Raw genomic sequence first — 13,891 nt, forward strand, 5'->3', positions numbered from 1 at the left:
TATAAAACCAAGTGGGGTGGTCGCTTTGGTCAGCTGCTTATAGAGCACCCTTCAAGGCAGTTAGCATTTAGCATGGCTAGCATCATGACATTGACCTGCACTGTAAAACCACTGTTAGCATTAATATGGTTAGCATCATGCCATTGACCTGCACTGTAAAACCACTGTTAGCGTTAGTGCATGGCTAGCATCATGCCATTGACCTGCACTGTAAAACCACTGTTAGCGTTAGTGCATGGCTAGCATCATGCCATTGACCTGCACTGTAAAACCACTGTTAGCGTTAACATGGTTAGCATCATGCCATTGACCTGCACTGTAAAACCACTGTTAGCATTAGCATGGGAAGCAGCAGAGAAGTCTCTTTTTTAAGCCTCTTTAATAACCAGAATTGATAAAGCGTGAGAGGGAGAGGTGCCTCTAGCAGGTGGGGGAGGGGCCATACTGTGAGCGAGTGGAACAAGGAGCAGGCATGAGGGAGGGGGACTGCAACCAACCAAGCTGACTCATGTTATAGGATACTATTACCTGTCATAGGAGGAGGAGGGGGAGGGAGGGAGGGAGGGAGGGAGGGAGGGAGGGAGGGAGGGAGGGAGAGACAGCAACCAGCCAAGCTGACTCATGTTATAGGATACTATTACCTGTCATAGGAGGAGGAGGGGGGAGGGAGGGAGGGAGGGAGAGACAGCAACCAGCCAAGCTGACTCATGTTATAGGATACTATTACCTCTCATAGGAGGAGGAGGGGGAGGGAGGGAGGGAGGGAGGGAGGGAGGGAGGGAGGGAGGGAGGGAGGGACAGCAACCAGCCAAGCTGACTCATGTTATAGGATACTATTACCTGTCATAGGAGGAGGAGGGGGAGGGAGGGAGGGAGGGAGGGAGGGAGAGACAGCAACCAGCCAAGCTGACTCATGTTATAGGATACTATTACCTGTCATAGGAGGAGGGGGAGGGAGGGAGGGAGGGAGGGAGAGACAGCAACCAGCCAAGCTGACTCATGTTATAGGATACTATTACCTGTCATAGGGGGAGGGAGGGAGGGAGGGAGGGAGGGAGGGAGGGAGGGAGGGAGGGAGGGAGAGACAGCAACCAGCCAAGCTGACTCATGTTATAGGATACTATTACCTGTCATAGGAGGAGGGGAGGGAGGGAGGGAGGGGAGGGAGGGAGAGACAGCAACCAGCCAAGCTGACTCATGTTATAGGATACTATTACCTGTCATAGGAGGGAGGGAGGGAGGGAGGGAGGGAGGGAGGGAGGGAGGGAGGGAGGGAGGGAGGGAGGGAGGGAGGGAGGGAGGGAGAGACAGCAACCAGCCAAGCTGACTCATGTTATAGTAGACTATTACCTGTCATAGGAGGAGGGGGAGGGAGGGAGGGAGGGAGGGAGGGAGGGAGGGAGGGAGGGAGAGAGAGACAGCAACCAGCCAAGCTGACTCATGTTATAGGATACTATTACCTGTCATAGGAGGAGGGAGGGAGGGAGGGAGGGAGAGAGAGACAGCAACCAGCCAAGCTGACTCATGTTATAGGATACTATTACCTGTCATAGGAGGAGGGGGAGGGGAGGGAGGGAGGGAGGGAGGGAGGGAGGGAGGGAGGGAGGGAGGGAGGGAGGGAGAGACAGCAACCAGCCAAGCTGACTCATGTTATAGGATACTATTACCTGTCATAGGAGGAGGGGGAGGGAGGGAGGGAGGGAGAGAGGGAGGGAGGGAGGGAGGGAGGGAGAGACAGCAACCAAATCAAATCAAATCAAATTTATTTATATAGCCCTTCGTACATCAGCTGATATCTCAAAGTGCTGTACAGAAACCCAGCCTAAAACCCCAAACAGCAAGCAATGCAGGTGTAGAACCACGGTGGCTAGGAAAAACTCCCTAGAAAAGCCAAAACCTAGGAAGAAACCTAGAGAGGAACCAGGCTATGTGGGGTGGCCAGTCCTCTTCTGGCTGTGCCGGGTAGAGATTATAACAGAACATGGCCAAGATGTTCAAATGTTCATAAATGACCAGCATGGTCGAATAATAATAAGGCAGAACAGTTGAAACTGGAGCAGCAGCACGGCCAGGTGGACTGGGGACAGCAAGGAGTCATCATGTCAAGTAGTCCTGGGGCATGGTCCTAGGGCTCAGGTCAGTTGAAACTGGAGCAGCAGCACGGCCAGGTGGACTGGGGACAGCAAGGAGTCATCATGTCAGGTAGTCCTGGGGCATGGTCCTAGGGCTCAGGTCCTCCGAGAGAGAGAAGGAGAGAATTAGAGAACGCACACTTAGATTCACACAGGACACCGAATTGGACAGGAGAAGTACTCCAGATATAACAAACTGACCCCAGCCCCCGACACATAAACTACTGCAGCATAAATACTGGAGGCTGAGACAGGAGGGGTCAGGAGACACTGTGGCCCCATCCGAGGACACCCCGGACTGGGCCAAACAGGAAGGATATAACCCCACCCACTTTGCCAAAGCACAGCCCCCACACCACTGGAGGGATATCTTCAACCACCAACTTACCATCCTGAGACAAAGCTGAGTATAGCCCGCAAAGATCTCCGCCACGGCACAACCCAAGGGGGCGCCAACCCAGACAGGATGACCACATCAGTGAATCAACCCACTCAGGTGACGCATGACCAGCCAAGCTGACTCATGTTATAGGATACTATTACCTGTCATAGGAGGAGGGGGAGGGAGAGAGGGAGGGAGGGAGGGAGGGAGGGACAGCAACCAGCCAAGCTGACTCATGTTATAGGATACTATTACCTGTCATAGGAGCAGGGGGAGAGAGAGGGAGGGAGGGAGGGAGGGACAGCAACCAGCCAAGCTGACTCATGTTATAGGATACTATCACCTGTCATAGGAGTAGGGGGAGGGAGGGAGGGAGGGAGGGAGGGAGGGAGGGAGGGAGGGAGGGAGGGAGGGAGGGAGGGAGGGAGGGAGGGAGAGAGAGACAGCAACCAGCCAAGCTGACTCATGTTATAGGATACTATTACCTGTCATAGGAGGAGGAGGGGAGGGAGGGAGGGAGGGAGGGAGGGAGGGAGGGAGAGACAGCAACCAGCCAAGCTGACTCATGTTATAGGATACTATTACCTGTCATAGGAGCAGGGGGAGGGAGGGAGAGAGGGAGGGAGGGAGGGAGGGAGAGACAGCAACCAGCCAAGCTGACTCATGTTATAGGATACTATTACCTGTCATAGGAGGAGGGGGAGGGAGGGAGGGAGGGAGGGAGGGAGAGACAGCAACCAGCCAAGCTGACTCATGTTATAGGATACTATTACCTGTCATAGGAGGAGCAGGGGGAGGGAGGGAGGGAGGGAGGGAGAGACAGCAACCAGCCAAGCTGACTCATGTTATAGGATACTATTACCTGTCATAGGAGGAGGAGGAGGGGGAGGGAGGGAGGGAGGAAGGGAGGGACAGCAACCAGCCAAGCTGACTCATGTTATAGGATACTATTACCTGTCATAGGAGGAGGAGGGGAGGGAGGGAGGGAGGGAGGGAGGGAGGGAGGGAGGGAGAGACAGCAACCAGCCAAGCTGACTCATGTTATAGTAGACTATTACCTGTCATAGGGGGAGGGAGGGAGGGAGGGAGGGACAGCAACCAGCCAAGCTGACTCATGTTATAGGATACTATTACCTGTCATAGGAGGAGGGGGAGGGAGGGAGGGAGGGAGGGAGGGAGGGAGGGAGAGACAGCAACCAGCCAAGCTGACTCATGTTATAGTAGACTATTACCTGTCATAGGGGGAGGGAGGGAGGGAGGGAGGGACAGCAACCAGCCAAGCTGACTCATGTTATAGGATACTATTACCTGTCATAGGGGGAGGGAGGGAGGGAGGGAGGGAGGGACAGCAACCAGCCAAGCTGACTCATGTTATAGGATACTATTACCTGTCATAGGGGGAGGGAGGGAGGGAGGGAGGGAGGGAGGACAGCAACCAGCCAAGCTGACTCATGTTATAGGATACTATTACCTGTCATAGGGGGAGGGAGGGAGGGAGGGAGGGAGGGAGGGACAGCAACCAGCCAAGCTGACTCATGTTATAGGATACTATTACCTGTCATAGGAGGAGGAGGGGGAGGGAGGGAGGGAGGGAGGGAGAGACAGCAACCAGCCAAGCTGACTCATGTTATAGGATACTATTACCTGTCATAGGGGAGGGAGGGAGGGAGGGAGAGACAGCAACCAGCCAAGCTGACTCATGTTATAGGATACTATTACCTGTCATAGGAGGGGGGGGAGGGAGGGAGGGAGGGAGGGAGGGAGGGAGGGAGAGACAGCAACCAGCCAAGCTGACTCATGTTATAGGATACTATTACCTGTCATAGGGGGAGGGAGGGAGGGAGGGAGGGAGGGAGGGACAGCAACCAGCCAAGCTGACTCATGTTATAGGATACTATTACCTGTCATAGGAGGAGGGGGAGGGAGGGAGGGAGGGAGGGAGAGACAGCAACCAGCCAAGCTGACTCATGTTATAGGATACTATTACCTGTCATAGGAGGAGCAGGGGGAGGGAGGGAGGGAGGGAGGGAGGAGGGAGAGACAGCAACCAGCCAAGCTGACTCATGTTATAAGATACTATTACCTGTCATAGGAGGAGGGGGAGGAGGGGGAGGGAGGGAGGGAGGGACAGCAACCAGCCAAGCTGACTCATGTTATAGGATACTATTACCTGTCATAGGAGGAGGGGGAGGGAGGGAGGGAGGGAGGGAGGGAGGGAGGGAGGGAGGGAGGGAGGGAGGGAGAGACAGCAACCAGCCAAGCTGACTCATGTTATAGGATACTATTACCTGTCATAGGAGGAGGAGGGGGAGGGAGGGAGGGAGGGAGGGAGGGAGAGACAGCAACCAGCCAAGCTGACTCATGTTATAGGATACTATTACCTGTCATAGGAGGAGGGGGAGGGAGGGAGGGAGGGAGGGAGGGAGGGAGGGAGGGAGGGAGGGAGAGAGGGAGGGAGGGAGAGACAGCAACCAGCCAAGCTGACTCATGTTATAGGATACTATTACCTGTCATAGGAGGAGCAGGGGGAGGGAGGGAGGGAGGGAGGGAGGGAGGGAGGGAGGGAGGGAGAGACAGCAACCAGCCAAGCTGACTCATGTTATAGGATACTATTACCTGTCATAGGAGGAGGGGGAGGGAGGGAGGGAGGGAGGGAGGGAGAGAGGGAGGGAGGGAGAGACAGCAACCAGCCAAGCTGACTCATGTTATAGGATACTATTACCTGTCATAGGAGGAGCAGGGGGAGGGAGGGAGGGAGGGAGGGAGAGACAGCAACCAGCCAAGCTGACTCATGTTATAGGATACTATTACCTGTCATAGGAGGAGCAGGGGGAGGGAGGGAGGGAGGGAGGGAGAGACAGCAACCAGCCAAGCTGACTCATGTTATAGGATACTATTACCTGTCATAGGAGGAGCAGGGGGAGGGAGGGAGGGAGGGAGGGAGGGAGAGACAGCAACCAGCCAAGCTGACTCATGTTATAGGATACTATTACCTGTCATAGGAGGAGCAGGGGGAGGGAGGGAGGGAGGGAGGGAGAGACAGCAACCAGCCAAGCTGACTCATGTTATAGGATACTATTACCTGTCATAGGAGGAGCAGGGGGAGGGAGGGAGGGAGGGAGGGAGGGAGAGACAGCAACCAGCCAAGCTGACTCATGTTGTAGTAGACTATTACCTGTCATAGGAGGAGCAGGGGGAGGGAGGGAGGGAGGGAGAGACAGCAACCAGCCAAGCTGACTCATGTTATAGGATACTATTACCTGTCATAGGAGGAGCAGGGGGAGGGAGGGAGGGAGGGAGGGAGAGACAGCAACCAGCCAAGCTGACTCATGTTATAGGATACTATTACCTGTCATAGGAGGAGCAGGGGGAGGGAGGGAGAGACAGCAACCAGCCAAGCTGACTCATGTTATAGGATACTATTACCTGTCATAGGAGCAGGGGGAGGGAGGGAGAGAGGGAGGGAGGGAGAGACAGCAACCAGCCAAGCTGACTCATGTTATAGGATACTATTACCTGTCATAGGAGCAGGGGGAGGGAGGGAGAGAGGGAGGGAGGGAGAGACAGCAACCAGCCAAGCTGACTCATGTTATAGGATACTATTACCTGTCATAGGAGGAGGGGGAGGGAGGGAGGAAGGGAGGGAGGGACAGCAACCAGCCAAGCTGACTCATGTTATAGTAGACTATTAAATCAAATCGTGTTTGTCACGTGCCCCGAATACAACAGGTGTTGACCTTACAGTGAAATGCTTGCTTACAAGCCCTTAACCAACTGGTACCCCCTGTATGACGGACCCTCCACCTCCAAATCGATCCCACTCCAGACTACAGTCATCGGCGTAACCATCATTCCTTTGACGATATTTGTGAATCCGACCATCACCCCTGGTGAGACCAAACCGCTACTCGTTGTCCTGCCTTACAACGGGCCTACAAGCCCTCAGTCCAGCCTCTCTCAGCCTATTGCGGACAGTCTGAGCACTGATGGAGGGATTGTGCGTTTCCTGGTGTAACTCGGGCAGTCGTTGTTGCCATCCTGTACCTGTCCCGCAGGTGTGATGTTCGGATGTACCGATACTGTGCAGGTGTTGTTACACGTGGTCTGCCACTGCGAGGACGATCAGCTGTCCGTCCTGTCTCCCTGTAGCGCTGTCTTAGCAGTCTCACAGTACAGACATTGCAATGTATTGCCCTGGCCACATCTGCAGTCCTCATGCCTCCTTGCAGCATGCCTAAGGCACATTTAAACAGATGAGCAGGGACACTGGGCATCTTTCTTTTGGTGTTTTTCAGAGTCAGTAGAAAGTCCTCTTTAGTGTCCTAAGTTTTCATAACTGTGACCTTAATTGTCTACCGTCTGTAAGCTTAACGACCGTTCCACAGGTGCATGTTCATTAATTGTTTATGGTTCATTGAACAAGCATGGGAAACAGTGTTTAAACCCTTTACAATGAAAATCTGTGAAGTTATTTGGGTTTTTAACGAATTACCTTTGAAAGACCGGATCCTGAAAAAGGAGCGTTTCTTTTTTTGCTGAGTTTAGTCCTGGTGACTTAATGTGTAAATGAGGTTAATAAATGGAAGTAAACGAAAACAGCTGTGTTCTGTAGTTACCTAGACAACATGATATCTCTAACTGTACCATGTTGTAACACCCACTGAGACTCCTACCATTCCTAATGGGCTGGACTGAGACTCCTACCGTTCCTAATGGGCTGGACTGAGACTCCTACCGTTCCTAATGGGATGGACTGAGACTCCTTCCATTCCTAATGGGATGGACTGAGACTCCTAACATTCCTAATGGGATGGACTGAGAGTCCTAACATTCCTAATGGGATGGACTGAGACTCCAACCATTCCTAATGGGATGGACTGAGACTCCTACCATTCCTAATGGGCTGGACTGAGACTCCTACCATTCCTAATGGGGTGGACTGAGACTCCTACCATTCCTAATGGGATGGACTGAGACTCCTACCATTCCTAATGGGCTGAACTGAGACTCCTACCATTCCTAATGGGCTGAACTGAGACTCCTACCATTCCTAATGGGCTGGACTGAGACTCCTACCATTCCTAATGGGATGGACTGAGACTCCTACCATTCCTAATGGGATGGACTGAGACTCCTACCATTCCTAATGGGATGGACTGAGACTCCTACCATTCCTAATGGGATGGACTGAGACTCCTACCATTCCTAATGGGATGGACTGAGACTCCTACCATTCCTAATGGGATGGACTGAGAGTCCTAACATTCCTAATGGGATGGACTGAGACTCCAACCATTCCTAATGGGATGGACTGAGACTCCTACCATTCCTAATGGGCTGGACTGAGACTCCTACCATTCCTAATGGGGTGGACTGAGACTCCTACCATTCCTAATGGGATGGACTGAGACTCCTACCATTCCTAATGGGCTGAACTGAGACTCCTACCATTCCTAATGGGCTGGACTGAGACTCCTACCATTCCTAATGGGATGGACTGAGACTCCTACCATTCCTAATGGGATGGACTGAGACTCCTACCATTCCTAATGGGATGGACTGAGACTCCTACCATTCCTAATGGGATGGACTGAGACTCCTACCATTCCTAATGGGATGGACTGAGACTCCTACCATTCCTAATGGGATGGACTGAGACTCCTACCATTCCTAATGGGATGGACTGAGACTCCTACCATTCCTAATGGGCTGAACTGAGAGGGTCAAGCATTACACCAGACTGAGTTTAGTACCTGTCTCGACGGGGCGGCAGGGTAGCCTAGTGGTTAGAGCGTTGGACTAGTAATCTGTCGTTCTAGTACCTGTCTCGACGGGGCGGCAGGGTAGCCTAGTGCTTAGAGCGTTGGACTAGTAATCTGTCGTTCTAGTACCTGTCTCGACGGGGCGGCAGGGTAGCCTCGTGGTTAGAGCGTTGGACTAGTAATCTGTCGTTCTAGTACCTGTCTCGACGGGGCGGCAGGGTAGCCTAGTGGTTAGAGCGTTGGACTAGTAATCTGTCGTTCTAGTACCTGTCTCGACGGGCGGCAGGGTAGCCTAGTGGTTAGAGCGTTGGACTAGTAATCTGTCGTTCTAGTACCTGTCTCGACGGGGCGGCAGGGTAGCCGAGTGGTTAGAGCGTTGGACTAGTAATCTGTCGTTCTAGTACCTGTCTCGACGGGGCGGCAGGTTAGCCTAGTGGTTAGTAATCTGTAGTGGCTAGTAATCTGTCATTCTAGTACCTGTCTCGACGGTATCAGACCGGAAGAAGCTAGTCAAGCTAGCTAATGATAGCTAGCTAGGCTAACTGTGGGCTGCAGTGAATGAGCTTTCTCATCCTACAGATAGGGTTAGGGTTACAGTTCTCATCCTACAGATAGGGTTAGGGTTACAGTTCTCATCCTACAGTTCCAGATAACGACAACAACTCCATTCAGAATATAAAGTAGCAGCTTAGCTGTTGGCTCTTGGTGGTTGTAGCCCGTCCTTCTCCTTTTAATTCAGAATATAAAGTAGCAGCCTAGCTGTTGGCTCTTGGTGGTTGTAGCCCGTCCTTCTCCTTCAGAATATAAAGTAGCAGCCTAGCTGTTGCCTCTTGGTGGTTGTAGCCCGTCCCTCTCCTTTTAATTTAGAATATAAAGTAGCAGCCTAGCCGTTGGCTCTTGGTGGTTGTAGCCCATCCTTCTCCTTCTCCTTTTAATTTAGAATATAAAGTAGCAGCCTAGCTGTTGGCTCTTGGTGGTTGTAGCCCATCCTTCTTCTTTTAATTCAGAATATAAAGTAGCAGCCTAGCTGTTGGCTCTTGGTGGTTGTAGCCCATCCTTCTCCTTCTCCTTTTAATTTAGAATATAAAGTAGCAGCCTAGCCGTTGGCTCTTGGTGGTTGTAGCCCATCCTTCTCCTTCTCCTTTTAATTTAGAATATAAAGTAGCAGCCTAGCTGTTGCCTCTTGGTGGTTGTAGCCCGTCCCTCTCCTTTTAATTTAGAATATAAAGTAGCAGCCTAGCCGTTGGCTCTTGGTGGTTGTAGCCCATCCTTCTCCTTCTCCTTTTAATTTAGAATATAAAGTAGCAGCCTAGCCGTTGGCTCTTGGTGGTTGTAGCCCGTCCCTCTCCTTTTAATTTAGAATATAAAGTAGCAGCCTAGCTGTTGGCTCTTGGTGGTTGTAGCCCATCCTTCTCCTTCTCCTTTTAATTTAGAATATAAAGTAGCAGCCTAGCCGTTGGCTCTTGGTGGTTGTAGCCCGTCCTTCTCCTTTTAATTTAGAATATAAAGTAGCAGCCTAGCTGTTGGCTCTTGGTGGTTGTAGCCCATCCTTCTCCTTCTCCTTTTAATTTAGATTATAAAGTAGCAGCCTAGCTGTTGGCTCTTGGTGGTTGTCGCCCGTCCTTCTCCTTTTTAATTTAGAATATAAAGTAGCAGCCTAGCTGTTGGCTCTTGGTGGTTGTAGCCCATCCTTCTCCTTCTCCTTTTAATTTAGATTATAAAGTAGCAGCCTAGCTGTTGGCTCTTGGTGGTTGTCGCCCGTCCTTCTCCTTTTAATTTAGAATATAAAGTAGCAGCCTAGCTGTTGGCTCTTGGTGGTTGTAGCCTGTCCTTCTCCTTTTATTTCAGAATATAAAGTAGCAGCCTAGCCGTTGGCTCTTGGTGGTTGTCGCCCGTCCTTCTCCTTTTAATTTAGAATATAAAGTAGCAGCCTAGCCGTTGGCTCTTGGTGGTTGTAGCCCGTACTTCTCCTTTTAATTTAGAATATAAAGTAGCAGCCTAGCTGTTGGCTCTTGGTGGTTGTAGCCCATCCTTTTCTTTTTAAATCTTTCATTTTAATTCCATCCTCCATTGATTAGATATCTCCTAACTTTTACCACACGGGGGCTGTATGAGCCTATTGCCACTTTGATGACTTCTGATTGGCCAACAACAACAACAAGCTCTGGTGAAAAGCAGCAGCAGAAATTATCTGATGTCTTTCTTTGTCTCTACTGCAGCAATTGTTTGAGATTACACCCAATCAGATCAGACCCAGGACATTATTTACACTTCTGGATCCGGGCCCCAGATGGGGTCTGTGGTTTTGGGGTGCAGGTGGATCGGTGAAGACCCAGCACCCCGCGCTGAACGAACAGCAGAGGAACGGCAGACAGACGGTGTGTGTCGTCTCTTAGAGGGAGGTGTGGAATGTGTCACATCTCTACTGTCTAACTACTACACTCAACCCCTTCATCTCATCCCTCTCTCTCTCTCTCTCTCTCTCTCTTCATCTCTATCTATCTATCTCTATCCCTCTCTCTCTCTATCTCTCTCTTGCTCTCTTTCTCTATCCCTCTCTCTCTGTGTATATATATTTACCCTAAACACACACACACAGAACCAACCTTGAGAAATACTTCACATTCCAGAGAGAGAGACTTGCACACCGTTACAACACTGTAAAAAGCCTTAGTATCACATCTGAAATGTCTCTATTCTTTTGGAACTTTTGTAATGTTTACTGTGTCACTTCTGTTTATTATCTATTTCACTGTATTTGGCAAAGTTAACATATGGTTCCCTTTCCAATAAAGCCCCTTGAATTTAATTTGAGTGGGAGACAGACTGAGGGGGACTGTGGCTGAGGGGGACTGTGGCTGAGGGGGACGGTGGCTGAGGGGGACGGTGGCTGAGGGGGACTGTGGCTGAGGGGGACGGTGGCTGAGGGGGACTGTGGCTGAGGGGGACTGTGGCTGAGGGGGACTGTGGCTGAGGGGGACTGTGGCTGAGGGGGACGGTGGCTGAGGGGGACGGTGACTGAGGGGGACTGTGGCTGAGGGGGACTGTGGCTGAGGGGGACTGTGGCTGAGGGGGACTGTGGCTGAGGGGGACTGTGGCTGAGGGGGACTGTGACTGAGGGGGACTGTGGCTGAGGGGACGGTGGCTGAGGGGGACGGTGGCTGAGGGGGACTGTGGCTGAGGGGGACTGTGACTGGGGGACGGTGGCTGAGGGGGACTGTGGCTGAGGGGGACTGTGGCTGAGGGGGACGGTGGCTGAGGGGGACGGTGACTGAGGGGGACTGTGGCTGAGGGGGACGGTGGCTGAGGGGGACTGTGGCTGAGGGGGACGGTGGCTGAGGGGGACTGTGGCTGAGGGGGACGGTGGCTGAGGGGGACGGTGGCTGAGGGGGACGGTGGCTGAGGGGGACGGTGGCTGAGGGGGACTGTGGCTGAGGGGGACGGTGGCTGAGGGGGACGGTGGCTGAGGGGGACTGTGGCTGAGGGGGACGGTGGCTGAGGGGGACGGTGGCTGAGGGGGACGGTGGCTGAGGGGGACTGTGACTGAGGGGGACGGTGGCTGAGGGGGACTGTGGCTGAGGGGGACTGTGACTGAGGGGGACGGTGGCTGAGGGGGACGGTGACTGAGGGGGACGGTGGCTGAGGGGGACGGTGGCTGAGGGGGACGGTGGCTGAGGGGGACTGTGGCTGAGGGGGACTGTGGCTGAGGGGGACGGTGACTGAGGGGGACGGTGGCTGAGGGGGACGGTGGCTGAGGGGGACGGTGGCTGAGGGGGACGGTGGCTGAGGGGGACGGTGGCTGAGGGGGACGGTGGCTGAGGGGGACGGTGGCTGAGGGGGACCGTGGCTGAGGGGGACGGTGACTGAGGGGGACTGTGACTGAGGGGGACTGTGACTGAGGGGGACTGTGACTGAGGGGGACGGTGGCTGAGGGGGACGGTGACTGAGGGGGACGGTGACTGAGGGGGACTGTGGCTGAGGGGGACGGTGACTGAGGGGACTGTGACTGAGGGGACTGTGGCTGAGGGGGACTGTGGCTGAGGGGGACGGTGGCTGAGGGGGACGGTGGCTGAGGGGGACGGTGGCTGAGGGGGACGGTGACTGAGGGGGACGGTGACTGAGGGGGACTGTGGCTGAGGGGGACTGTGGCTGAGGGGGACTGTGGCTGAGGGGGACGGTGGCTGAGGGGGACGGTGGCTGAGGGGGACGGTGGCTGAGGGGGACGGTGGCTGAGGGGGACGGTGGCTGAGGGGGACGGTGACTGAGGGAGCTCGGGAAAGCGAGGGAGAGAGTAGGGAAAGACTGATTGGTTACAAGTTAATGTTGTGTGTGTGTTCACTTTCTCTCTCCAGTCAGGGTGGTGAGATTCAACAGAGACAGAGCTGGTCCAGATATCAGTCAGGAGGAACCATCTAACTCCTACAACACTACTGAGACTGGCTTCAGGTATATACACACCTAACCCTGGACTGGCTTCAGGTATATACACACCTAACCCTGGACTGGCTTCAGGTATATACACACCTAACCCTGGACTGGCTTCAGGTATATACACACCTAACCCTGGACTGGCTTCAGATATATATATATACACACCTAACCCTGGACTGGCTTCAGATATATATATATCCACACCTAACCCTGGACTGACTTCAGGTATATATATATATATACACACCTAACCCTGGACTGGCTTCAGGTATATATATATATATATACACACCTAACCCTGGACTGACTTCAGATATATATATATATATATATATATATACACACCTAACCCTGGACTGGCTTCAGATATATATATATATATACACACCTAACCCTGGACTGGCTTCAGGTATATATATATATATATACACACCTAACCCTGGACTGACTTCAGATATATATATATATATATATATATATATATATATACACACCTAACCCTGGACTGGCTTCAGGTATATACACACCTAACCCTGGACTGGCTTCAGATATATATATATATATACACACCTAACCCTGGACTGGCTTCAGGTATATATATATATATATACACACCTAACCCTGGACTGACTTCAGATATATATATATATATATATATATATACACACCTAACCCTGGACTGGCTTCAGATATATATATATATATACACACCTAACCCTGGACTGGCTTCAGGTATATACACACCTAACCCTGGACTGGCTTCAGGTATATATATATATATATACACACCTAACCCTGGACTGGCTTCAGATATATATATATATATATATACACACCTAACCCTGGACTGGCTTCAGGTATATATATATATATATACACACCTAACCCTGACTGACTTCAGATATATATATATATATACACACCTAACCCTGGACTGACTTCAGATATATATATACACACCTAACCCTGGACTGACTTCAGATATATATATATATATACACACCTAACCCTGGACTGACTTCAGATATATATATATATATACACACCTAACCCTGGACTGACTTCAGATATATATATACACACCTAACCCTGGACTGGCTTCAGATATATATATATATATATATATACACACCTAACCCTGGACTGGCTTCAGATATATATATATATATATACACACCTAACCC

The 13,891-nt window shown here is 51.9% G+C and overlaps 1 protein-coding gene across 1 annotated transcript in view; it reads left to right on the forward strand.

The window, feature by feature from the left end:
* LOC135507237 (transmembrane protein 192-like) overlaps positions 1-13,891 on the forward strand; it is a 44,844-nt gene that overhangs the window by 15,622 nt on the left and 15,331 nt on the right. The window contains exon 5 of the mRNA XM_064926833.1: positions 12,629-12,722. Coding sequence (XP_064782905.1) covers positions 12,629-12,722 — 94 coding nt within the window. The remainder of the gene's footprint in view (positions 1-12,628; positions 12,723-13,891) is intronic.

This window comes from Oncorhynchus masou, chromosome 20 (genome assembly GCF_036934945.1).
Source record: "Oncorhynchus masou masou isolate Uvic2021 chromosome 20, UVic_Omas_1.1, whole genome shotgun sequence".
NCBI classification, from domain to species: domain Eukaryota; kingdom Metazoa; phylum Chordata; class Actinopteri; order Salmoniformes; family Salmonidae; genus Oncorhynchus; species Oncorhynchus masou.